This window comes from Bubalus bubalis, chromosome 8 (assembly GCF_019923935.1).
Source record: "Bubalus bubalis isolate 160015118507 breed Murrah chromosome 8, NDDB_SH_1, whole genome shotgun sequence".
NCBI lineage: Eukaryota > Metazoa > Chordata > Mammalia > Artiodactyla > Bovidae > Bubalus > Bubalus bubalis.
The window spans coordinates 113,625,471-113,652,280 of NC_059164.1; the positions used below are offsets into that span (position 1 = coordinate 113,625,471).

Consider the following 26,810-nt stretch of genomic DNA (forward strand, 5'->3'; position numbering starts at 1 on the left):
GCAGATTCTTTACCATCTGAGCCACCAGGGAAGCCCCAAGGGTGTAGGATGAGAAGCACTTTAAAAAAAAACTTACATGTCGCCCAAAGCACTAAAAAAAAAACCCCAAATTAAAAAAACTGACTCCTTATTTCCAATTCCTATTAATTTTAACTTAATGTAAGATCTTTCATTATAATTCCACAAAGAAAAAAGACTATCAATAGGTTAATCATTTTAACATTTGTCCTTTATACTTTATTCTACATTTGGAAATATAAGTTTACTGTATTCATACAGCATCTTTTCTTTTTGTGTGTGTTAGTTGCTCAGTCGTGTCCAACTTTTTGCGACCCTATGGACTTCAGCCCACCAGGCTTCTCTGTCAACGGAATTCTCCAGGCAAGAATACTGGAATGGATTGCCATTCTCTTCTCCAGAGGAACTTCCCAACCCAGGGATCAAACCCTGGTCTCCTACATCACAGGCAGATTCTTTACCATTTGAGCTACAGGGAAGTCCTATCTTTTCTTTTTAGAAAATCATTTAAAATAGCTGAGCAAGAAATAAGCAAAAACAATTTAAAATAGTTCAGCAAGAATAAGCAGAAAGGGAAATATTAAAGTTAAAAGTATACGGAAAAGATTAAACTCTTGTGGACATTTTCCTAAAGTGCTTAGATACATGGATATCAACAAAGTCAAAGTTTAAACGTAATTTTACAGGACTTATAAAGGTAGCAGAATAAATGAAGTGCGTTCGTTTTTGTTTTTCCCTTTCCATGCTTTATATGCTTGGCTTCGTGTGTGCTGGAGGCAAAAGGGTCCACTGAAGACGGAGATACAGATGCTCTTCCAGACAAGGGGGCAAAGAGTTATTAAAACAGTAAGAAAAGCGTATGTAAGTAAAGGCACAAAGTTTCCCCAGTTAGTTGCAACAAATAAAATAAACAGTAATATAAACAAATATACAATACATAATAAAAGAAAATAAAACTTAAAGGTTAGTTGCAATAAATGCCTAAGGAATGTCACAAACAGACAAGGCTATGACCTTGAAACGACTGATTTCCATCCACTTAAAAATTCTCAGAACTACATGGCTCAAACATCTACCACAGCCAATGCTTCTTTCTCAGGAAACAGAGCCCAACTTCTGAGCTGAAGCAACAGTGAGGACTGAGGTTGGCGCGCAAGGGTCCCGCCCCCAGCCCCAGCCGGCCCCTGACAGCGGTGATGCCACACACCACCTGGGGCTGCCCCAGCCAGCTCCTGCAACCCGAAGGAGCTTCCTGCTTTCTCTAGCTTATTTCTTTAGGATTTTGTTAATGCAACATAGGTTGAATTTTATCAGCTGCCATTACAGTATCTATTCAGATGACCGGAGGTTTCTCTCCTTTTATCTGCTGACATTAATTCCTTGGTAGATTTCCTAATAAACTGCAATCTTGCATTTGTAGGACAAGACCTTGTTTGGTCACCACAGACAGCATGGCTCACTCTGCCGATGTTTTTATGGGAGTTCTGCCCGTACTTTAAATACCAGGCGAATCATTTGTTTTCTTCTTTGTGTGCTACCGTCTGGTTCTGATGTTCGGATCAAGCGAGCTCCACAGAAGGAGCACGGTCCCTGCTGTCCTTTCCTGAGCCCTAAAATAATTAAAGTGACCGCGGCCTTAGAGGTTCCTTGAGGCTTTTACAGAATTCACCCATCAACAGGCTGAACCCCAGGCCTCTTCTGCAGGGGCAGAGGAAGGGTAAGGCCCTTTAATTACTGGAAACAAACAAAAAAACTTTCACAACCATACAGTTCGCCCATTTGAAGAGAATAATTCAACTGATTACCTTTTAACTTCTTTTATGGTGACTGATGAAAAGGATAATCGATCAGGAAAATACAAACTGGTGAAACTTACTCAAAAGTGACTGAAAAGATTCTTGAATGTATTGATATAATTTGATATATTCAGATTTCTTTCAATGTGATTTTCTAAATCTCTGCATTTATTATTAGTCCTTATTTCTAACACCGGGTATTTTTACTTTTTTTTTTTTTCTTGAACAGACTTGACACACGTTTACCCATTTTATTGGTCTTTTCCTAAGAATTAAGCTTTAGCTTTTGTTGAGCAAGACTATTTTTTGTATTCGATTTCATGGATTGCTGACATTTCGATCGCATTTCCGGGGCAGGGAGGAGAGAGACATTAACATTCCACAAACCACCTTGAACCACAATGTGGGACCCAGCGCAGTAAACCGGTCAGGTACGGCTCAGACAGGCCTGTCACCCTGTCCCCAACAGCGTGCTTCTGTTTGACATCTGGATTAGAATGTGGTTCGGATGCGCCTTGACATATTCCTATTATCAGCGCTTCAACACGTCTGTAAACGCGTGTGCGTCTCTGGGGTTTAGCAACACAATGGGTCCTCCGGCCCCCTCTAACACAGCGCAGCATCCTTCTACAGCACGCGGGAGTGCTGCCCAGAGTCATGCTGCTGCTGCTGCTAAGTCACTTCAGTCGTGTCCGACTCTGTGTGACCCCATAGACGGCAGCCACCAGGCTCCCCCATCCCTGGGATTCTCCAGGCAAGAACACTGGAGTGGGTTGCCATTTCCTTCTCCAATGCAGGAAAGTGAAAAGTGAAAGTGAAGTCGCTCACTCGTGTCCGATTCACCCCAAAGCCGAGAAGTGATGTGCAGAGCCAGGCAGGGAGGACAAATGGCTCCCTGCTGAGCCCACAGGCCTGGGCACGTCAGTACGATGTGTACGTCAGTACGTCAGATACATCAGTACGTACGTTTGTACGTCAGGCACGTCAATACGTCCGGTATGTCAGTACGTCAGGTATATCAGTACGTTTGTACGTCAGGTACATCAGAGAGCATGCGCCTCTCCAGCGGGGGCTACAGGAACTCCGGGTGCCGGCCGGAGCCTGCGTAGAAGAACGAACGGGGCACGTCTAGAGCAGATCTGTGTCAGAACTGCCATCACATTCTGCGGGACGCTCCGCAAGTTCCTTCATCCCCTCGGTCTGGATCTCTTCGTTTGTAAAATGGGGAGGACACCATCTTTCCTGCAGAGTGATTCTGAGGGATGGGATAGATCACAGGCGCTGCTGACTGGATGGTACTCATGAGACAGTCACACGCAGAGACGTTTGACCCCGAAGCCGTCGCTGGGCCAGTCACAGTCACCAGATGAAGCACTGATGGTGGTCTGATTCTACCTTCTGGCTCGTTTGCCTTTCTGGTCCTTTCCAGGGGCATCACCGTAGTATATTTGTGGAGAAGATACAATGCGGCAGGTACTATTACATTCAGGTTATTTAATGCACGGATAATCCTATTTAGCTGGGTGCTGTGATTACTTCCTGCTTACACAGGGAGAAGGAGAAGCTTGAAATAACTTGCCTAAGGTCTCACAGCTCTTAAGTTGAAGAAGTGGGACTCCAACCTGGGTCTGACTCATGCCCTTGATTACTTGGCACTAATTACACATGCAACTTAAAGGGGGAGGGGACAGGCCACATGCGTAAGCATCAAAGCTCAAGAAGTCATTATGAAAGGAAGAGCCAAACGAAGTGACGTCTGTCTTCCTGAGGTCTTACTGAAACAAGTACACATTCCACAATACGTGGTCTACGAAAAACAATCTATTGGTAGCAACTTGATGCATTTGAACTGTGGTGTTGGAGAAGATTCTTGAGAGTCCCTTGGAAAGCAAGGAGATTAAACCAATCAATCCAAAAGGAAATCAACCCTGAATATTCATTGGAAGGACTGATGCTGAAGCTCCAATGCTTTGTCCATCTGATGCAAAGAGCTGACTCATTAGAAAAGACCCTGAAGCTGGGAAAGATTGAGGGCAGGAGGAGAAGGGGATGACAGAGGATGAGTTGGTTGGATGGCATCACCGACTCGATGGACATGAGTTTGAACAAGCTCCGGGAGACAGTGAAGACTGGGAAGCCTAGCATGCTACAGTCCATGAGGTTGCAAAGAGTTGGACACAACTGAGCAACTAAACAACAACAACTTACTATTAGAAACAAATGACCAAAGTATAACCTAAAATAACATGAATCAGGTACTACAAAGTTCAGAACCTCAATGATGTGACGTAAATTCAGATACACAGGAAATAGCTCTAACTGCGACAGAAGCAGCAAGTGAAAAGATTTAAGATGTGACTAAAATTTGACCAAAACTTTCCCAAATAGATGCTAAAGCTGAAACTTCAGTACTTTGAGTACCTCATGCGAAGAGATGACTCATTGGAAAAGACTGATGCTGGGAGGGATTGGGGGCAGGAGAAGGGGATGACAGAGGATGAGATGGCTGGATGGCATCACCAGCTCGATGGACTTGAGTCTGAGTGAACTCCGGGAGTTGGTGATGGACAGGGAGGCCTGGCGTGCTGCAATTCATGGGGTCGCAAAGACTCAGACACGACTGAGCAACTGAACTGAAGTGAACCAAAGGACTTTGTCCTTTGAGCATCTGAGTGAAGCTTGACTTCTCCCCCAACATCAGCGTAAGTGCAGCCACAGCCACAAAAGAAAGAGCTAAGAGACGTTCTCCTGGGACACCAGCTTATGGGAGTAGGTCATCACGTTTCCATGACTGCCTCTGAAGCTGTTCTGGACAGAGTCCACCCTGACCTCACGTTCAGGAGCGGGAGTCTCGGCACACCTGGGAGGTACACCCAGGTCATCTCACCTCTGCCTTGTCACTGCTCTTAGATTAGCACACATCAACTTGGCAAGGGGGCTTCCTCACTGCCCTTAATAGAAATGCCTTTATTTCCTCATAAGAAGTAACATTAACCACTGAAGTACACTGAGCCCACGTGCCAGAGCAAAAGTTAGAGCTCCAAAAACTATGAGTTCACATATGTGACAAATATTTCCTGAAACTAGGTCTTGTTTATCATGGTATCTCTGAGACCTGGCAAATAGCAAGTTCTCAGCCCTGTCCTCACAGGGCTTACACAACGGCAAGGAAACATGAACACATTTCTCCTGAACAGCCCCATCAACCAGGTGGGGTCATGACATAAGGTGTGAAGGCTGGTCTGGGGATTCTGGAAAGTTGCCCTTCCTGAGGGAGTGACATTTAGGCTGAGACCTGAAGAAAGCCAGCGGGTGGCTCAGAGGACAGGGAAGAACCATCCAGGGAGAGGGGACAGCCCACCTGAAGTCCAGAAAGTGCAGAGAACAAAGCTGAGGAATGTGCAGGAGGCCTGGAGAAGGGTGGTGTGAGGTGAGGCAGGCAGAATGGAGGGGCAGAGAACACGGGGAGAAGACCGGAGTCCTGCCTAAAGGCAGAGGAAGCCGGAGAAGGCTTTTAAGCGTGGAAATGACGCCATTAGACACATGTTTTCAGAAAGTATCGCTAAATGCAGCATGTGAAGTTGACTGAAGGGGGCCAGAGTGGATCAAGCTGTTTAACAGTCAGCAGAGAGGTGACGATGGCAGAGTGACATACGGGAGGGATTCAGGAGGTGGCGGGGAGAGGACAGACTGCTTGGATGTGACGGGGTGAGAGAGGCAGGGCTCCACATTATTCTTGTTAAAATACAAAGCAAAAAACCAGGGGGACACGGTGACCATTTACTGAATCAGGCTGGGGGAGAAAACAGTAGAGGGGAGCGGGAGGCTGGGTGAGAGAGGTGGTGGTGCCTCAGGTGGAGACATCCAATAGGCAACCGGATACTCAGGAGAGATGTGGCTGGAGATAACTGCGGGAGCGTCATCGGTTATTAAAGCATCCTGTAATTAAATACACGGGATTAGAATACTGGGCAACAGGCAGGGGGTAATTACAGCCCTGGGAGTGAGTAGGACTGTCTAGGGGAGAGGACAGGAGGGGAAGACAAGGGGGGCTTTGGGCAGAGCCAGGAGCAAGTCCCATATCTAATGTCCGCGTGAGTCAGACCTCACTCCACCTGCTACTACAATACAGAACAGAACCAAAAAAGGAGAAAGAGGAGAACCACCGAGGAGACAGGGACGAGGAGTGCACCCGGAGTGTTCCGAGGGAGAAGGGGGCGGAGGTTGTCTCTGGGGACGGCTACTAAGAGCTCAAAATGAGAAGAGGACTAAGTGTCCGCTGGAGTTTGCAGAACAGAGCCACAAAGGACCACCTTGGGGAGCTTGGACGGGGAGTGAGGGCGTAGAAAGTGGGTTTCCTGGTAAGGGACTACTTCCTGTTGGGAATGCAGGCTGGCTCGGAGCCCGTGCAGTGAGCCTAACAACCATGTTTGAAACCTGGTGACCCCACCTTCCCAGATACATCCCCTGAGGTATCTTATTTAAACTCTCACCCTCTTAATGTCCCCCTCTATAAAACAGGGATGACAAAAATATTTACCTCTTAGAGTTGCTCTGAGGATTAGATGAGATCAACATAAAAGATTTACAACAGTATCTTAATATACTTAATATACACAAGTTACTATAAACCAGAAAAAGGACACAAAGTTTCTTCCACTTTTCATTTCACAGGTAAGATGGAAAGTCCCTGGGGTCCTGGTATGACAACTTCGCAAGGGTTCTTCCGCCCCCACTGCAGAGCTGTAGGATGGAGCCACCCGGCCAGTGAGCACACGGTCTGACTCACCGGCCTGGACTCTAGCCAGCTGTTGGCTGGGGCTGCTGGGCGCCCACCACCGAGCAGACAGAGCCAGTCCTGAGAAGGAAGGTCATGGCGATCCTTTCATCCTGGAGATGACTCAGCCCCACCTCGGCTCCCGGTGACTCCTCGGTTACTTGTGAAGCCCGGTGGCCGGTCCCACTTTCAGATCCCCAAACCCTACTGTGAACTCCCCTCTTGTTTAAAGGGTTTGGCACGGGAGGGGGTGGGGTGGGGGGGGTGGGGCTTAACATTTTACATAACAAAACCTCCACTCCTCTACCTCATCAAATCTAAGATACCATCAAATGTGAAGTTATAGCCTGACTTCAGAGACTTTAAAATGTACACCTAAAATCTATTGAATATGGCAAACTTTCAAATATGGGGCCAGCCAGGAAAGAAAATGTTTCACTATGAATATTTCATACAGCTGTAACTATTTTTATAATCGAGACGCAGTCACTCTCTTGTAGAAGGTAAGTTGCAGGCTCAGTAGGGAAGGGCAGAGTCTGGATGGCAGGTCATCAGAGCCTTCCGATACTACGAGGCTATCGGCCAGCGACCGAGCTGTGATCATCAACCTGTCACCACCAGAGGTCAGCACCCCTCACACCACAGTCAGCGAACCAAGTGGACGCAGCCAAGCCTCCTGGGAGATCTGCTATCAAGGCTAAGTGATGAGGGGATATAAATGCACAGGAGGACGTTCTTCCCTAAGAAAGTCAGAGCAGTGTTTCTCATTATCCACATGCGCCCCTCCACCCCTTAACTGTCCTACCCCCATGAAACTTGAATACTGCAAATACACTGTATATCCATTCAGGGGCCCTTTGGAGAGCCAGAAACCACTGTAGTATCTAAGATTTTTTTTGTCCCCCAACAAGAACCAATCTCTGCTCACATCACAGCAACATCCTCATCACAGCAACATCCTCCAGTTGAGAATGAGCGAGTTTGAGTGAATGTACATTTCTGGTTTCTGTAGAGCAGCTGCTGGTTGTTCTAGGTCATATTTTCAGACTGTAAGGAAAAGCACAAGTTTGCCAAGTGCTGGGCTTCGTTCTACAGAGAAAACCCACAGCAGCGACAATAACAACAGGACAGACAAACACCACCTGGAGAGACTAGGATCATCCAAGAACACAGCTGCCTCATTACAGAACAGGGCCTCAGGTTACCAGATTCCTGATGAAAAACAGTACTTCACCTCTTGCTTTTACTTTCCACGTCCACTTCTTACCTAGTTTTCATCGTGCAGACTACATTGATCAGTCTTGCTAGGAAAATGAGTTTGGAGGCAAGTCTTGAAAGGACTATCCTTTGCGGAATTCCTTGCAGGTGAAGAAGGAATAGCTCAGACAGAGGACTGCGAAGGAAGCAGCAGACAGTGAGGGAACAGGGGAGAGGCGAGTGGACAGAGTGAGACGGTGGGACGAACCCACACAGTGAGCTACTGAAAGCCTGAAATAACTGGAGAGGCTGCGACAGCTGGAACGGTGAGAAGAGGGCGAGGAGATAACACAGATAGTTTCCAGGCGCTGTAACATTCTTGACGTGGTGCCAGAATCATAGGTTTATTAATCGTGAATAAATTTCAACCCTGAATATTCACTGGAAGCACTGCTGCTAAGGCTGAAGCTCCAATACTCGGGCCACCTGATTAGAAGAGCTGATTCATTGGAAAAGACCCCGAAGATGGGAAAGATTGAAGGCAGGAGGAGAAGGGGACAACAGAGGATGGGATGGTTGGATGGCATCACCAACTCAACGGACATGAGTCTGGGCAAGCTCTGGGAGGTGGTGAAGGACAGGGAAGCCTGGTGTGCTGCAGTCCCTGGGGTCGCAAAGAGTTGGACATGACTGAGCCATTGAACAACAACATCATTTACTGGAGAAAGCATTCGAGGGCTGTGTTCAGGTGCTTACGGCGGTGCTTGGTCTTGTTGTTAAATAAGTTCTAGACAGTTAACCTTGATAAAAACAAACAGGTATGACTGATATAATAAAACATTTGAAAAGCAAACAAATAACGTGACTGCCGAGCACTAAGCGCTGCTCTCATCACTTTGCAGATCCTGAATCATCCCATCTTCCCATCGCTCCCATAAAGGAACCATAAACCCTGGGTGTAGTCACAGAATACCGCTCAGCACCCACGGTGCACCACTGTGTCATGAGCTGGGAAGGGGAGGTGGGATTGTGGAGAAGTATAGAAGGGCTCTGGTTTTCCCTGGTGGCTCAGACAGCAAAGAATCTGCCTGCAATGCAGGCGACCCAGCTTCGATCCCTGGGCTGGGAAGATCCCCTGGAGAAGGGAATGGCTACCCGCTCCAATACTCCTGCCTGGAGAATCCCGTGGACAGAAGAGCCTGGTGGGTGATAGTCCATGGGGTTGCAAAGAGTTGGGACACAACTGAGTGACTAAGCACGCGCCCACAGAAGGGCTTTGGGAGGGACGCTGAGAGGGTGAGACCTGGGCTGAGCTGTGATGGTGGTGGTATGAGACAGGATGTACACAGTGGTAACGCTGGCAGCTGGAGGACATAGTGAGAGAACGTCTCACCCTCCAAAGGATGTAAACCCTGAGTCACTGGGACCGCGAGGAGTCACAGAACAGGGGGCTGGCCAACTCTGCTTGTGGGCCCAACCTGGCCTTTTTCTGTAAACAAAGTTTGGCTGGAACACCAGCCCTGCCAGTGGGACCGCGTTGCTGCTCTGCGGCGGTCCGGGCGGGCTGAGGAGTTGTGACCGAGACCAAGACCATCCAGTTTTTGACAGAATGAGATTGCTGAGGCTGGTTCTACAGCTTGATGACTCCATCTGTGAGGAAGCAACAGCCGCACTTGGTAGCTTGGCAGAAATGCAGACTCCCGGGCCCAGCCCCAACTCCCCGATGCAGAGAACTCGAATCTGCCTTCTGAAAACCTCTCTCATGCACAGAAAGCAAGCTCTCCACTCTCTCGTGTGCATGGCTGGGAAGCGGCGGTGAGGCTGCAGATGAAAAGTCTGCGTGTATTCTATATATAGACACAGAAAAGTGGTAAAGATTTTTCCCGTAAAGGAATGGGGCTGTCAATTCATGCTCTGGAAAGGTCCCTCTGTCAGGACATGAGGGTAAGAAATGGGTGGGCAGCTGGGGTCAGAACCCAGGCAAAGGAGGACCTGAACAAACAACACAGGGGAGACTGAGGTCCAATTTGTTCTTTCTTCCCAGAAGCAAAGAATGTTTTAAGAGATGACTCCAGCTTCACTAATGCTGCCAATTTTGTTTCTAACAGAGTATCTGTTATAATCTATTAGGAAAGAGAAAAACACCTGGTAACAAAAACACCAGTAATCAAGTGTCTCGGTGTATCCCAAATGTATCTCCATCTAAGGAAAACCTCCAGATCACAATGCACGAAGGAGGACGTTAGGTGAATAAGAAGGGAGCTGGAAGATGAAATGAGGATCTACTCAATAGCCATGTATTATGTAGGCTGCTAACAAGTCAGCTCACAGGATACTTAAAGGTGTAATGTCTGTTAGGACTCACTGTTCCCCCATATAAATGTAAGATTCTGCTTGATATTCAATTTTTCTGTATTTTGGATGAATAAGCAATCTGAAGTTCAAAAGAAACAAAGCAGCATTTGAGACTACCACGCCAACACTATCCCTTCCAGCTTGGCTCACAGCTTCCAAGAAACTGCTATTTAACATTTTGCCTCCTTAAGAATCCAGAAAAGTTTGACAGGGTTATTTGTGGGGTTCAGCATGCTTTAAAGTAATGACAGCAATATAGTTAAAAGCAGATGGGTGAAAATGGGAAATTCCTTTCCTTAGATGCTTAGGTTTAACATTTTACATTCACTCCATTGGCAGAAACAATGCAAAAGAGAAAAGGCTTGTATATCTGCTTTGAAAAATGTAACATAATTAACAAATCTCAAGTAAGGGAAAAAAACCTAACCTGTGTTGAGAAGAATCTCTATGGAAGATTCATTGATAAAAACTGACAAAGTCCATGAGTTCGGTACAATAGTAAATGGTGCTTACAATTAACAGCTACATTTACACAGTGCTTACTGTGGATTTACAGTGTACTAAATAGCATTATATGGACTATCTCATTTAATCCTCAAAACACTCTGATATGAGCTCCTTATGAATGGGAAAACTAAGGTACAGGGAAGTTAAGTAACTTGCCCAAGGTCACACAGCTTAGTAAGTGAAGATATGGATCTGAAGCTGGGCCTGTGCTCTTAACAATAACTATGTTGGGGGGGGGGGTGTGTGTGTGCTCAGTTGATCAGTCTCTTTGCGACCCGCATGGACTGTAGCCCACCAGGCTCCTCTGTCTGTGGGATTATCTCAGCAAGAATGCTGGAGTGGGTTGCCTTTTCCTCCTCCAGGGGATCATCCCGACTCAGGGATTGAGCCCAGATATCCTGTATTGGCAGGCAGGTTCTTTACCAGTGAACTACCTGGGAAGACCCTAACTATAAGCACCTCTCTAATAGCATCTACTCTCCTTTCCTTTTGCCCCCATGTAAATCACAAAATGATGAAAATGTAATGGATTCCCACTGTTACTACAATCAGGGACAAAGAAAACTTATGATTTAGACATTCAAAGTCTTAATGGAAAGGGGCGGGGGCCCTTTGGACAATGCCCAAAATTTGACCTGCAATGCAATAAAACCGAGGAATAGTGAGGTGGATTTGACTTAAGACACTGGACTATTTTTCAGTAAGATAGAATGAAAATTAAGTCCCAGTAAAATTCTGAAATGTATCATGTAACTGCTTGTTAATAGTAAATATGGCTGCAGACTTTTGATGATAATTACTATGAATACATTACCTTCTGGCTAACAGGGCGTGAAATGCAGGAACTCTAAAAGGTAAAATAAAGGTAGGCCTAAAAAATTGGGCCCTGGCCTAATACTGTCGACTGAACCATTCTCATATTGGCTGAGCATGCTTATTTAAGTAATTGCCTGACTGTAAATGAACGGAAGTATTAAAGTTGGCACAAGGCACAGCATCCACATGGCACATGCTTTGTTCCCAGAGCTTTATTCCAGCAATACTCTTGGAAAAAAAAGAGAAGTCACTAAATGAATAATGGAAGAACACAAGGCAGGGTGGAGGTCTTTTACATTCCTCAAATTGTCCAACATCCTATACAAAGTTCTTTTTCAACTCTGAGCTCATCATATTCCATTTTAAAAACTAATTTTACCAAAGAACAAGAGCACCCCCCCCAAATTTTCAGTTGCAAAATAAGATTCAGGTAAGAGCTAACCATATTCCATGTTAAATATTCATTTTTGCCAAAGGAAAAAAAAATCCATCCCCTCACATTTTCACAGCTTCGAAATAACATCCAAGTAAGAAGAAGAAAGGGGAAAGGGGGCCAGGAGATGAAAAAGTGAGTGAGAGAAGAGGCGACAGAAACGATGGAATGACAGGGTCACCTGAACTCAGACCCCATTCGCTGAGACGCCTCCGGTTTTCCTATTGAACTTTCCCTATTAAGACAAGAAGACACACCCTGCTGGTGGTATTTTCACAAGTACAGATAGGGAAGCCGTGTGTGTTATTTAAAGGTACGGACCATACACATAATTTGGGGGCGACTTCCTCACGTACCGTGGCATTACAAACAATCACGACTGCATGTCACCTTGCTCTCAGCCGAGTCCAGCTCCTAAGGACAAAAGGACCGACCATCCGTGCCGAGGGCCGGGCTGCGGGCTCCCCTTGGAGCCAGCTCGATTACGCCTCCGAGAGGCACCGCGGACGCCGCAGACGCGCTCCGTCGGCCTCGCGTCTCCCTCACCGGCCCCCGCCGCGGCTGGACGGGCGGTGGGCGGCGGGGACCCGCGGCCTCCGGGGCGGAGACCCGGCTGTCCTCGCGCCCCGGCCCCTCCCGGCCCCCGGAGAAGGCGCGATCCAGCCGCGGGCGGTGGTGGGCGGTGGTGGGGCACTCACCTTCTTCTTCCAACTCGAATTTCTCCAGCATGCCGGCTTCCGCGGGTCCCGGGGCCGCCGCCAGCGCCGCCTGAGGAGGAGGAGGACGACACGGATCAGCATGCGCTCGGCGGCGCTCGTCTCCGGCCGCGCGGGCGGGGGCGCGCGGGGGCGGAGGGCGGGGGTGCGGGGAGACTGGGGCGCGGCGGGGCCGCGGGGGGCCGCAGGGCCGCGGTACGGCGGCGGGGCCGCGGGGGCGGGGCCGGAGCCGCAGGGGCGGGGTCGGGGGAGGGGCCGGGGCGCCGGGCCGCGGTACCGTGGAGGCGGGGCCGCAGGGGCGGGGCCGGGACGGGAGGCCCGGACGCGGGGGCCGCAGGGCCGCGGTACGGCAGCGGGGGCCGGCCGCACGGGGCGGGGCCAAGACCGCAGGGGCAGGGTTAAGGGCGGGGCCTGGACGCGGTACGGCGGCGAGGCGCGGGGGCGGGGCTGGGGTGCAGGGGGCGGGGCAGGGGCGGGGTGGAGGGCGGGACCGGGGCCGCGGGGTCCGCAGCACAACGGCAGAGCGCGGGGGCGGGGCCTAGACCTCAGGGGCGGGGGCGGGGCAGGGGGCGGGGCCAGGACGCGGGGGCCGCAGGGCCGTGGTACAGCGGCGGGGGCGCGGGGGCGGGGCCTGGGTGGGCGGGAGTGAGTGGGTGGGTGGGGGCGGGGCCGCGGGGCTGGGGGTGGGCTCCGCTGCCCAGCTGGGCGCTCCGGCCTCGCTGAGCGCCGGATCGCCGCGAGAAGGCGGCCTCCCACGCGGCTGGCAGGACGGTGGTGGGTCGGTGGTGGCTCGGCGCGGCCCAGCTCGCGGGGCCCGGCAGGGAACCGGCGGCGCGGCCCAGTCCCCACTCTCCGTCCCAGGCCGGCCGCGGCCTGACCTGCCGCGCCCGCTCCTCGCCCCATCCGGGCCAAGCGCGTTGGTGCCGACTGGCGAGAGGGAACCGTGGGAAGAGGACCCCGGGGAGCCGGGGCTGGTCCGCTCCAGAGCGGCGGGGGCGTCCCCGTCCGGCCGCCGGGGCCGCCGACCCGCCTTTCGCGGAGGCCGGTCTTCTCATCCTCTGCCCGTCCTCCCACCTCCTCGCTCACACCCGCTCACCTTCCCCCCGCCACCCACGGAAGCGCGTCCCCGCAGGTTTAACCTGCGCGGGTGTGGTCTCGGCCGGCCGGGGGTGGGGCCCGAGGGGTGCGGAGCCAGGTAGGGGTGCGGTGGGCGCGGAGACGTGCCCGGGAGAGGGGGATGGAGGCTGCAAGACCCCAGGGGAGATGACATCGCAGACGGGGGCGGGGGGCGGTGTGAATGAGGGCGTGCTTGCTTGGTTTTCTTTTAAATTTTAGCCCGGCGTCCTGCATGCAGTCCATGGGGTCGCGAGGAGTCGGAGACAACAAAAAAGCCCATCCCTTTTTCCCCTATTAAAATTTTTGTTCCCTGAAATACACGTATTGTAGATGCACTGTGTTGCTGTCAGTTTTACCCGGCCATGAAACTCTTGCTTCCTCTCTTCATAGCTCGTTCTCTTGTTTGGGGAGCCAGTGCCAAAAAGTACTTACAATTCTAAATCTGGCTCTGGCCACTTCTGTTACCCTGGATCTGGGTACCTGAGACTCTCCGATCGCCAGCTCAGGTTGGCAGGCTGCGAGGCCTGGCAGCCGAGAGCTTCCTGGAAGAGCAGGGTAGCCAGATAGGCGACAGGCACCCCTCTCCTGTGTTATAGGCAATGACTGCCCCAGGTGCAGGGCCCTTAGCTCACTGCAGAGTGCAAGCACCGTGATAAAGAGATTAGCTCGCCAGCGCTGATTAAGGCTCCACCCCCACCCCCCAAGGAACTTGGTTCTGTCATTATTGCAAGCCTAGCCTGGAGGAGGAAGTACTCATATCTTTATGCCTTCTTTTTGCTCTGTCATCTTAGTTGGGCCAATTTAAGTCTTTTTTTTGTTTGTTTTTTGGCCACACCCTGTACCATGTGGGATCTTAGTTCCCTGACCAGGAATTGAACCTATACCCCCTGCATTGGAAGCATGATGTCTTAACTACTGGATCCCCCTATGTCCTACCAATCGCTTAGTCTTAATCTTTGCCTTAAAAAATGTGGGGGGAGGAAAATAAAAATAATTTTGTAAAAGATGGTAAAAACCCTTTGCTGTGTCATGCTTAACAGCAAAAGACTGAATGCTTCCTCTCTAAGTTCAGAACAAGACAAGGATGTCTGCTTTCACATTGTTCTTATTCAACATAGTACCGGAAGTTCCAGCCACTACAATGAGGCAAGAAAAAATAAAAGACATACAAGTTGGAAAGAAAAAAATAAAACCATCCCTACTTGCAGATGATATGACTGTCTGCATAGAAAGTCCCAAGGAATCTACTAATTAAAAAACCTCCCACAAAACCCCCAAAACACCAAAACTGGAACTAATGAGTTTAGCAAGGTTACAGGATACAAGATCAATACATAAAAGTTAGTCATATTTGTGTATGCTTACAATGAACATGGGGAAACTGGTATTAAAAATAATATTACTGGGACTTCCCTGGTGGCCCAGTAGCTAAGACTCTGCACCCCCAATGCAGGCAGAACTAGATCCCAGGTCAGGGAACTAGATCCCACATGCCACAACTCAGAGTTCACATGTCACAACTAAACACCCCACATGTTGCCACACTGGAGATTGAAGATCCCTCATGCCACAGCTAGGACCCAGCACAGCCAAATAAATAAATATTAAAAGAAAAACCAACATTATTTACCATCACCACAAAGAAAATTAAATACTTAGGTATTCACTTGGGAGAACATGTTACAAGATCTGTACGCTGAAAATTACAATGTGTGGATGAAAGAACACTAAAATAAGTGGAGAGGTACTTCATGTTCATGGATCGGAAAACTCAGCATAGTAAAGACATCATTTCTCCCTCCAGACTGATCTCTAGGTTGAATGCAATGCCCATCAAAATCCCAAGCAGGTTTTTCATAGACAAGACAAGCTTCTAAAATTTACTCGGAAAGGCAAAGCTAAAACAGGCCTGAAAAAAAAGAATGAAGTGGGAAGAGTCACTCTGGATGTTAAAGCTTACTACAGGGTCTTCCCTAGTGGCCCAGTGGCTAAGACTCTTAGCTTCCAATCCAGGGGGTTCCAGGTTCAATCCCTGGTCAGGGAGCTAGGCCCCACATGCTGCAACCAAGTTGGCACATCACAACAAAGATCTCACATGCCACACAAAGATCAGAGAGCCCACGTGTGCAGCAAAGACCCGGTGCAGCCAAACAGATAAAGATAATTATTAGTACAAAAAATAAAGCTTACTACAGCGCTACAGTAATCAAGACTGTGTGGTTGTGGCAGGGAAGTAGACACAATGATCAATAGAAACAAGTAGAGAATCCAGAAATAGATCCACATAAATACTGCAAATCGATGTATGATAAAGGTGCAAAGACAATGATGCTGGAGCAATTGGACATCAACAGGCCAAAAGCCCTAATGTAAGTCTCACACCTAATACAAAAATGAGCTAAAATTGGATCAAGGACTTATAAATATGTAATACTATGAAACTTTTAGAAAAAAATAGGAGAAAGCCTTTGGGACCTATTGATAAACAAAGAGTTAGATCCGACATCAAAAGCATGAACTGTAAAATAAAAAATTAATGAACTGGCTCTCATTAAAATTTAAAATGTTTGCCCTGTGACAGAGCCTGGTGAGAGGATAAAAAGACAAGCTACAGAGTGGGAGAAAAAGATCTGCATACCACAAAGCCAACAAATGACCAGTATTTGGATTATGTAAAGAACTCTCAAAATTCAATAGCAGAAAAAGAAAACAATCCAGTCAGAACGTGGGCAAAAGATACAAAGAGACATTTCACTGAAAAAGATGTAAGATGGTAAGTAAGCACATGAAAGTAAGGCCAGCACATTAGCCATTAGGGAAATGCTAATCAAAACCACAATAAGCTATCACCTCACACCTGTGAGTGTAGGGTATGTATAGTGAAGTCGCTCAGTCGTGTCCAACTCTGCGACCCCATGGACTGTAGCCTACCAGGCTCCTCTGTCCATGGGATTTTCCAGGCAATAGTCCTGGAGTGGATTGCCATTTCCTTCTCTAGGGGATCCTCCCAACCCAGGGATTGAACCCGGGTCTCCCGCATTGTAGACAGACACTTTACCGTCTGAGTCACCAGGGATGGTGGTCACACCAAATGCCAGTAAGGATTCAGAGAAACAGAATCTCTTGTGTGTTGCTGTGGGGATGCAAAATTATACCACTCTGGGAAACAATTTGGCAGTTCCTAAAGGAAATAACCTCCCAACTGTCATATGATAGATACATCAATGGCATTCTTCAGCATTTATCCTGGGGGAAACAAAACACAGAAACCTATGTATGCATGTTCACAACATCATTTGTCACAGCCAAAACTGGAAATAACAGATGTGAGTCTATAAATGTACAATGTTACATTTATACAGTGGAGTACTTAGTTCAGTTCAGTTCAGTCGCTCAGTCGTGTCCGACTCTTTGCCACCCCATAAAGCGCAGCACGCCAAGCCTCCCTGTCCATCACCAACTCCCAGACTTCACTCAAACTCATGTCCATCGAGTCAGTGATGCCATCCAGCCATCTCATCCTCTGTCATTCCCTTCTCCTCCTGCCCCCAATCCCTCCCAGCATCAGAGTCTTTTCCAATGAGTCAACTCTTCGCATCAGGTGGCCAAAGTACTGGAGTTTCAGCTTTAGCATCAGTCCTTCCAAAGAAATCCCAGGGCTGATCTCCTTCCGAATGGACTGGTTGGATCTCCTTGCAGTCCAAGGGACTCTCAAGAGTCTTCTCCAACACCACAGTTCAAAAGCATCAATTCTTCGGTGCTCAGCCTTCTTCACAGTCCAATTCTCACATCCATACATGACCACAGGAAAAACCATAGCCTTGACTAGACAAACCTTTGCTGGGAAAGTAATGTCTCTGCTTTTGAATATGCTATCTAGGTTGGTCATAACTTTCCTTCCAAGGAGTAAGCATCTTTTAATTTCATGGCTGCAGTCACCATCTGCACTGATTTTGGAGCCCCCAAAAATAAAGTCTGACACTGTTTCCACTGTTTCCCCATCTATTTCCCATGAAGTGATGGGACCGGATGCCATGATCTTCATTTTCTGAATGTTGAGCTTTAAGCCAACTTTTTCACTTTTTCACTCTCCACTTTCACTTTCATCAAGAGGCTCTTTAGTTCCTCTTCACTTTCTGCCATAAGGGTGGTGTCATCTGCATATCTGAGGTTATTGATATTTCTCCCGGCAATCTTGATTCCAGCTTGTGTTTCTTCCAGTCTAGCGTTTCTCATGATGGAGTTGAATCATGGATCATGATGGTTGGAGTACTACTCAGCAATAAAAAGCAATCAACTATTGATACATATAACCACTTGCATGAATGTCCAGGCAAGTATCTCAGTGTAAAAAGCCACTCCTTAAAGGCTTCCCTGGTGGCTCAGATGGTAAAAGCATCTGCCTACAATGCGGGAAACCCAGGTTCAATCCCTGGGCCAGGAAGATCCTCTGGAGAAGGAAATGGCAACCCACTCCAGTACTCTTGCCTGGAAAATCCCATGGACGGAGGAGCGTGGTAGGCTACAGTCCGTGGGGTTGCAGAGAGTCGGACATGACTGAGCGACTTCACTTTCACTTTCAAAGGTTATATACTGTATGATTCCATTTGTATAATGTTCTTGAATGACAAAATGACAGAAGTGGAGAACAGATTAGTAAAGGCTAGGGGTCAGGGGTCAGGGATGGGGGTGGGGGAACAGAGGTACCTGTGGCCATAAAAGTGATGATAGAACTGTTCTGATTCTTAACTGTATCAAAGTCAATATCCTGCTTGCAATCAGTCAGTCAGTTCAGTTGCTCAGTCATGTCCGACTCTTTGCAACCCCATCAACTGCAGCATGCCAGGCCTCCCTGCCCATCACCAACTCCCGGAGTTTACTCAAACTCATGTCCATTGAGTTGGTGATGCCAACCAATCATCTTATCCTCTGTTGTCCCCTTCTCTTCCTGCCTCCATTCTTTCCTGGCATCGGGTTCTTTTCAAATGAGTCAGCTCTTCGCATCAGGTAGCCAAAGTATTAGAGTTTCAGCTTCAACATTAGTCCTTCCAGTGAACACCCAGGACTGATTTCCTTTAGGATGGACTGGTTGGATCTCCTTGCAGTCCAAGGGACTCTCAAGAGTCTTCTCCAATACTACAGTTCAAAAGCATCAATTTTTCGGCACTCAGCTTTCTTTATAGTCCAACTCTCACATCCATACATGACTACTGGAAAAACAATAGCTTTGACTAGACAGACCTTTGTTGGCAAAGTAATGTCTCTGCTTTTTAATATGCTGTCTAGGAACCATAGCTTTGACTAGACGGACCTTTGTTGGCAAAGTAATGTCTCTGCTTTTTAATATGCTGTCTAGGTTGGTCATAGCTTTTCTTCCAAGGAGTAAGTGTCTTGTTATTTCATGGCTTCAGTCTTGTTATTTCATCTGCACCGATTTTGGAGCCCCCAAAAATAAAGTCTGCCACTGTTTCCACTGTTTCTCCATCTATTTGCCATGAAGTGATGGGACTGGATGCTATGATCTCTAGTTTTTGAATGTTGAGCTTTAAGCCAACTTTTTCACTCTCCTCTTTCACTTTCAAGAGGCTCTTTAGTTCTTCACTTTCTGCCATAAGGGTGGTGGTCTCTGCATATCTGAGGTCTGCTTGTGATATCATACTGTATTTTCCCCCACAAGTCAAGCCAAGCTGATTTAATGTGTGGAGGAAATGACAATTGGGGTTCATTTAGAATAAAATCTTTATTGAGGACTTCTCTGGTGGTACAGTGGATAAGAATCTGCCTGCCAATACAGGGGCATGAGTTTGATCCCTGGTCCAGGAAGATTCCACATGGCTGGGAGCAACTAAGTTCTCAAGCCCAAATTACTGAGCCCACATGTTGTGCGCAACTACGGAAGCCCGAGCACCCTAGAGCCAGCAAGTCACAACTACTGAGCCCAGGCTCTTACAGCCTGTGCTCCACAAGAGAGGGCACTGCAATGAGAAGCCCGAGCAGCACCAGTGGAGGGGAGCCCCTGCTTGCCACGACTAGAGAAAGCGCGCACGCAGCAACAAAAACCCAGCGCAAACAAAACTTAAATGAATAAATAAGTATAAAAGGAAGAAAATGTTATAAAAATCTTATTGAGCTATGATTCACGTACCATAAAATATGATTCAGTACCTGCACAGGGTTGTGCAACCATCTCTGTTTACAACACTTTCATTATCCCAAAGGCAAACCCTGTACCCATCACTGTCTTAACCTCCTTCACCTCCACGCCCAGTCCTAGGCAACCACTAATCTCTTTTCTGACTCTATAGATTAGCCTATTGTGGACATTTCACATAAATGGAATCATATAATATGTAGTCTTTTGTCTCTGACTTCTTCTACTCAGTATAATGCATTCAAGGTTCATGCATGTTGTAAAATTTATCAACACTTAATCTCTTTTTATTACTGAATCGTATTCCATCGAATGGATAGACTACATTTTATTTATCCATTCAGTAGTTGCTGGATATTTGGGTGATAATATGAATATTGCTTCTATAGATACTCAGGTACTGTGGTTTGTGTGGACATACGTGTTCATTTCTGTTAGGTGTAGATCCAGGAATGCAATTTCTGGGTCATATGGCAACTCTATATTTAACATTTTGAGAAACCACCAAACCGTTTTCCACAGTGACTGAACCTTTGTACGTTTTCACCAGGAATGTACGAAGGTTGTGATTTCTCCGGTCCTGTAGTTTTTGCAAGATGTTACACTGGGGGACATTAGGCGAAGGGCACGCAGGATTATCTGTTACAACTGCACGTGAATCCACAATGATCTCAAAATAAGTTTAATTTTAAAAAGTTTGGGGGTACCTAGTGGAGATGTCAATCATCCTGATTTTGGAAAAGTCTACATTTCAATTTCCTGCAGTCAGTTTGCTGCTGCTGCTGCTAAGTCGCTTCAGTCGTGTCCGACTCTGTGTGACTGCATAGACGGCAGCCCACCAGGCTCCCCCGTCCCTGGGATTCTCCAGGCAAGAACACTGGAGTGGGTTGCCATTTCCTTCTCCAATGCATGAAAGTGAAAAGTGAAAGTGAAGTCGCTCAGTCGTGTCCGACTCCTAGTGACCCCATGGACTGCAGCCCACCGGGCTCCTCCATCCATGGGATTTGCCAGGCAAGAGTACTGGAGTGGGGTGCCATTGCCTTCTCCAGCAGTCAGTTTGGCATACTTCAAAAAAAAAAAAAAATCCTTCATTGATATTCAGTAGGAGCGTCAGCAATTTCCCTGTAATCCTGACGAATTCTTTACTGGGAGGCAGAACTGTGCAGCCAGTGAGAGTATGCATTTCTGGATGCTGTGAACTCCGCAAAACTGGTCCTCAGACCCAAAAGTCCTGTGCCTATGACTGCTGACATGTGTGGAGAATAGAGATGGAGACAAATTAATGTGAGTCTCCTACTTTTACTGAATTTGATAGTGGGGGTACAGGAGTAGACGAAAATAAAAACGTCTCTATCGAATACGCGAGTGAGGCTGAGTTTATTTCCACAGGTTATTTTTTCACTTTGTAAGACATCTCACGCTTTCTTCCTTCGAAAGGCATGCAGTCAGAGAATACCAGAAGGAGGCAGATGACTCTGTTCTATGACACACAAGGTCAATTTCAGGGACGTGAAGGCCCGAGATGCTTTTCAGATGTGCACGGACACGTCGACAGGCTGAAATGAGTGATGAATGGGTTCGGACAGATCATCTGAAGTTGGTGGTCGTCGGCTGCCCTTTAAACGGTGATGTTTTCTTAAAGTCTCAACAGACTTACACGCCAGACTTAATTTTAGCTATTTCAGGCTGGCGGGGAAGCCAGGGGCGGAGGAGAGCAGAGAGGGAGGGCTTGGGCCATGTTGTGCATGCAAAGAAAAGGGGCTTGGACTGATGCGACCCCATACCTGGCGCCTTTCATCCTTGAGAGGTGACGGGTTTCCCTCCCTAGACCTCGTGTAGATTTGCGGTATTTCTACATTATACCATCCACTTCTGCGGCCAGTCTGGGCTTACTGGACTTCAGTGCGATGGGAGGGAGCGGAGGTGAACTTTACTGAAAGAATGCCTGAGAAACATGGAGCCCTTACAAGTGTGACTTTTTGGTTGCTGCAAAATGCTACGTTATTAAGGACCGTCTTGCATAACTGTGCCCAGTGTTTTGAATGATTGTCGGAAGGGCAAACGCCAGCCTGGAAACTTAATCATAAAACAACGGCCAAAAAAGCTTTCCTGTATGCAATGAGGTCGGATGTGAGTTCACGTTGCCTTAAAAAAAAAAAAAAAAAAAACCCTAAATAGCTACTGCAAGAAATCAATCAACCTTAAATACTGGATAAGGAGCTCTTGAATAATTTAGCAGCTTCGATGTTTTTCCCCTGCTGTCTTCCGTGAGCTCTGCTTTTCTGCAAAGACGTCCTCCATGTGGAAGCAAAGGGGGGATGGGAAGCTCCCACCAGTGCAGGCAGGAGATGCGCCTGCACCCCCTTCTACTTCCCACTCTGCACTCCCAAGCCAGGCCTCACCCCGACTCCTGTGCTGCTGGCCTTCAAGCCTCAGCCACAAGCCCTCAGTTCTCCTGAGCTGCAGACTGCCTCCTGGTCATCTGCATTTTAATCTTCTATAGGCAGTTCACACTCATCCATCTCAAACGGTCCCTGGGGCCTCTCACTCTGTCTCAGCATCCTTGGAGGCGGTCCCAGGTGTCTCGGTCTCCATCACACTCCTTAGCGAGCCTGGTTGTTGGAACAGCTCTGGTTTCTCCCATCTCATCCTTTTCTAGTCCATTCCCTACCCTGGAGCCAGGGCTCCTTTTAAACACAGACTTGTTCTTGTAACTCTCTTTAGAACCACCCAGTGACTCTCAGGACCCTTTAGGGATGTCGTGCAACTCCCCAGCCCTGAGCAGGACCTGGTCATTTTATTTCTTCACCTTCTCTGGCCAAGCTCCTCTGCGTCCCCTACACTGGAGCCCCGAGGCTTGAATATTCTGCCCCCCTTTCCTACTTCTGCCACTGGGCTAGCTCCTGCTCACTCCTTTATGAGTCTTGATGATGAGAAAAACTTTTTAGTCATATTAAGAACTAGTCAAGGAAAAAAAAAAGATGCTAAAAGTATATACTTTTTGGATCTTCCCTGGTGGTGCAGTGGCTAAGACTCCACACTCCCAATGCAGCGGGCTGGGGTTCGATCCCTGGTCAAGGAACTAGATCCCACATGCTGCAACTAAGACCCGGTGCAGTCAAATAAATAAATATTAAAAAATGAAAACAGTGGTCTAGTGCTTGGCAGACTCTGTGCTTTCACTACCTGGGCCCAGGGTTTGATCCCTTGTCGGGGAACTAATAAGAACCTGCAAGGTGTGGCTGCTGCTGCTGCTGCTAAGTTGCTTCAGTCGTGTCCGACTCTGTGCGACCTCATAGACGGCAGCCCACCAGGCTCCGCCATCCCTGGGATTCATCCCCAGGCAAGAACACTGGAGTGGGTTGCCATTGGACACGACTAAGCAAGGTGTGGGGCAGGGCCAAAATACATATATATATATGTATATGTATTTATATCATATATGTATATCAACCTTCATACTCCTCAGAGGTTTTATCATTTGGTTCTATTTTTCTCTAGGATCTTAATTTAAGAAAATTTCCATTAGGAATTTTTCTTTGAAAAAAAGCGATCTAAAATAAATTCAAGGCTTGCCTATTAAAAAAAAGAACGAGTCTTAAGAAAGCAGCTCAGGTTTCACCAGAAAGCCTTTCTTGATTCTTGACCTCTTCTAACAGCTCACCTGGTAAATTTCTTCTCTGAACCCACAGGCTTCTATAAGGCACGTAGCGTGAGACTGGGATTTACTTTTCTGTCCTCCCCTAAATCCCATAAACTCTTTGAAGGGGAAAAACAATCCTGTTTGATTATATCGCCTGTGCCTGACACATAGTAGGCATTGCAAAAATACTTGGGTGAAATGAATTGTTCGTTATTAGCAAACCAATTGAAAACACAGTTGGTGAGCAGATGATTTTAGCAGCATAAATGGGCTCAGAGGTGATTTACTTCCACTTACTCCTGCTTCTCCTGGACTTCATTTCTGTTTAGAAATAATTACACCCACTTCCCCTTGAGCATCGGAGCTGGTATTTTGCAGAAAAGAAAGTGACTGTGCTAAGAAACAGGAGCAGCATTTTTATTTTAATAGACTCTGTCTGAGGACTAGAGGTTGTGGACTGCACATCCTGGTTTGGATACCGCTGCCAGCTCTTACCATTTCTCTACAATTTTAGTTTCTGTTGAGTAAGAACAATTGATTTTTTAAAGTGCTATAGAAATTTGATAAAAACTGAAACTACTTAACCATTAAAAACCGAGTAAAAACTCATATTATTTATATCTTAAAATATAAGATATTTACTTATAAAATAAATATAAAAACTGAAACAGTAAATTAAAAAAACTGATATATAAAATAAAAACTAATACAAACTGAAACTATTTATATCTTAAAATATAAGATATTTAACATCATAACTATTCATCCTTCTGATCGATTTTAATCATTATATTTGGGATAAAGGTTTTGTTCCTGTTGACAGTTTTCTAAATAACAATTTCAGATAGTATAAAGTTAGTTCCTTCCTAACATTTATTTATGATTTCCTTTAAAGAGCATTTATTCCACAGAATCGTTTCAGAGAGTATGGTAACCAATTTCTACAGTTCAACAAGTCAGCTCAAAACTGTTTCAAAGGAGGTATCATTAAATAAGAGATAAAGAGGGACTTCCTGGTGGTCCAGCAGCTAAGACTCCGCACTCTCAATACAGAGGGCCCAGGTTGGAACCATGGTCAGGGAACTAGACCCCATATGTCGCCGTGAAGACCCCATATGGTGCAAGTAAGACCTGGGTGCAGCCAAATAAATAAATAAAAGGAAATACTTAACAACAACAAAAAAATAAGAGATGAAGAAAAGGGACTAAACCGAAAAAAAAAAATCCCTTTTGTCTGGCTTCTGTTAAATTTTCTTCTAACTTCCAAACAATAGACTATGTTAAGATTTTAAAGATAGTCATTCAGCAAGTATTTACCATCTGCTATGTGCCAAGAACCACAAAAGGTGAGTCAGTTAAATATCTGGTGTGATAAGAAATTCACATCAAAGATATGAAGTAAGAACCCTAAACATATATAGGTTTAATCTGTTTACTCTTCAAATTCTGGATCTGTGGAACTCATTACTCAGGGTCTAGAATATGTATTTCTTTCTCCTTTCACAAAGAAATCCAAATTTTTTTTTTTTTTGCTAGTTGAAATCTTATCAAGTTTGTGTTTAACAGGACTTACTGGGGAACTAAACACCTTCTATTACTTTGACAACTCTTATTATCCCATAATATCCCATAATTAGCAAATTAAAAAAATAAGTATTGCTCAGCCAGTTCAATTAACCTTTCAAGTCTTACTGAATCAAGCCATAAACTTTGAAATCTCTATTTCAAAACAAATAGAAATTTATATTCCTCTTAGAAAGCAATCCCTCAAATGATATCAAGTCTTTCTTCACTGTTCTCTACTCTCTCCCCTACGACTATTAAGCCTTCTGAGAACAGACTACTGTTAATCGTTTTTCCAGCTCGTTGTATCCCCTTTTTATGGAAGCTCTGGCCAGAAACTGGTGGAAAGCTTCAGAAGTGACTGCGACTGCTTCCATTTTTGTTCTGTCTTGGTGTGTGTTAAGGGACCAAAAGGAAAGTTAAGCGGACCTGTTCATGCCCTGCCGCGCCCCCTCCGCTTGACCCCGGGGGATTCTGTGCTCTGTTTCACTGTCTTTGGTGCTATGTAGCTGAGGAGCATGAACTGGGGACACAGAGCAACTAAATACTCGTGTGGGACCTCAGTGTGTCAACCTCTGGAGAACGATTTTACATCTCTTTTTTACTGTGATATAACTGACCTGTGGTAAACTGCATCCATTTACAGCTGTGCCAACTACAGTCAAGAAAGAACACACTTTTATTACCCCACCAAAGTTTCCTTGTGCTCCTTTGTGGTTCATCCCTATTTTTGTCCACAGTTTCAGGCAACTAGTGATCCACTTTTTGTTACTGTAGGTATTTTCTAGAATTTTATATACATGGAATCATACAGTATACACTCTTCTGCACTGGCTTATTTCACTTAGCATGATGATTTTGAGATTCATTCACGCTGTTGAGTGTATCCGTAGTTTGTTCTTTTTTACTGCTGAGTAGTATTCCATTGTATGTACGGATGTGCCATATTTTGCATCACCATTCACTTGTTTGATGGACATTTGGGAAATTTCTAAATTTTGACCATTGTGAATAAAAATGCTCTGAAGATACATGGTCAAGTCTTTGTGTGGACACATTTTCATGTCTCTTGAATTAACAGCAAAGAGTTCAATGACTGGGCATATGGTTAGCCTTAAAATATTTTTTTATTTTCAGTTATTCTAGTGGGTGTATAATGGTTTCTTACATTGTGGTTTTAATTTGCATTTCCTTGAGGACTACTTATATCTTGTTTATTGGGCATTCATAGATCTTCTTTTGTGAAGTGACTGTATAAATCTTTTGCCCATTTTTTAAGTTGGATTTTTTGGGTCCATGTTGGGTTGTATGAATGTGGCACAGAGACTCTTTTTTGCATAGCACATCTGTTGAATTATATTATGACTGTTCATGCAATACTTGCCTCAATAATTTCACTCAGATAATAAAAAATAATGGCATAATGATAGTTTAAAAATGGTTCAATTATATGATTTTACAAGCTTATTTACTCAGAGTGAAAACAGGAGACTATTAAGAATAGATAAAAAGATAACATGTGTCACAGGGCTTAATGTTTCTGGAACTGTTGGAAAGACCCTGGTCCTTCTTCCCCTTGAGTGTGAACTGGACCTAGCGGCTTGCTTCTCACAGAACATAGCAAGGCGATGGGCTGTCACTTCCATGATTAGGCTACATGAGACTGTGGCTTCTCTTGTGCTAATAGACTCTCTCCTTACCCGGCAAGCCTTCAGATGACAC

The 26,810-nt window shown here is 46.4% G+C and overlaps 1 protein-coding gene across 7 annotated transcripts in view; it reads right to left on the reverse strand.

Annotated features, from left to right (window-relative positions):
- PRKAG2 (protein kinase AMP-activated non-catalytic subunit gamma 2) overlaps positions 1 to 26,810 on the reverse strand; it is a 309,902-nt gene that overhangs the window by 48,647 nt on the left and 234,445 nt on the right. For 6 of the 7 annotated variants that reach the window (XM_044947101.2, XM_025291866.3, XM_025291867.3 and 3 more), the window contains one exon: positions 12,598 to 12,667. In XM_044947101.2, the coding sequence (XP_044803036.1) occupies positions 12,598 to 12,667 (70 nt within the window). Of the gene's footprint in view, positions 1 to 12,597; positions 12,788 to 26,810 lie in introns of those variants that run through there. The other variant, XM_025291869.3, reaches the window with a different exon arrangement.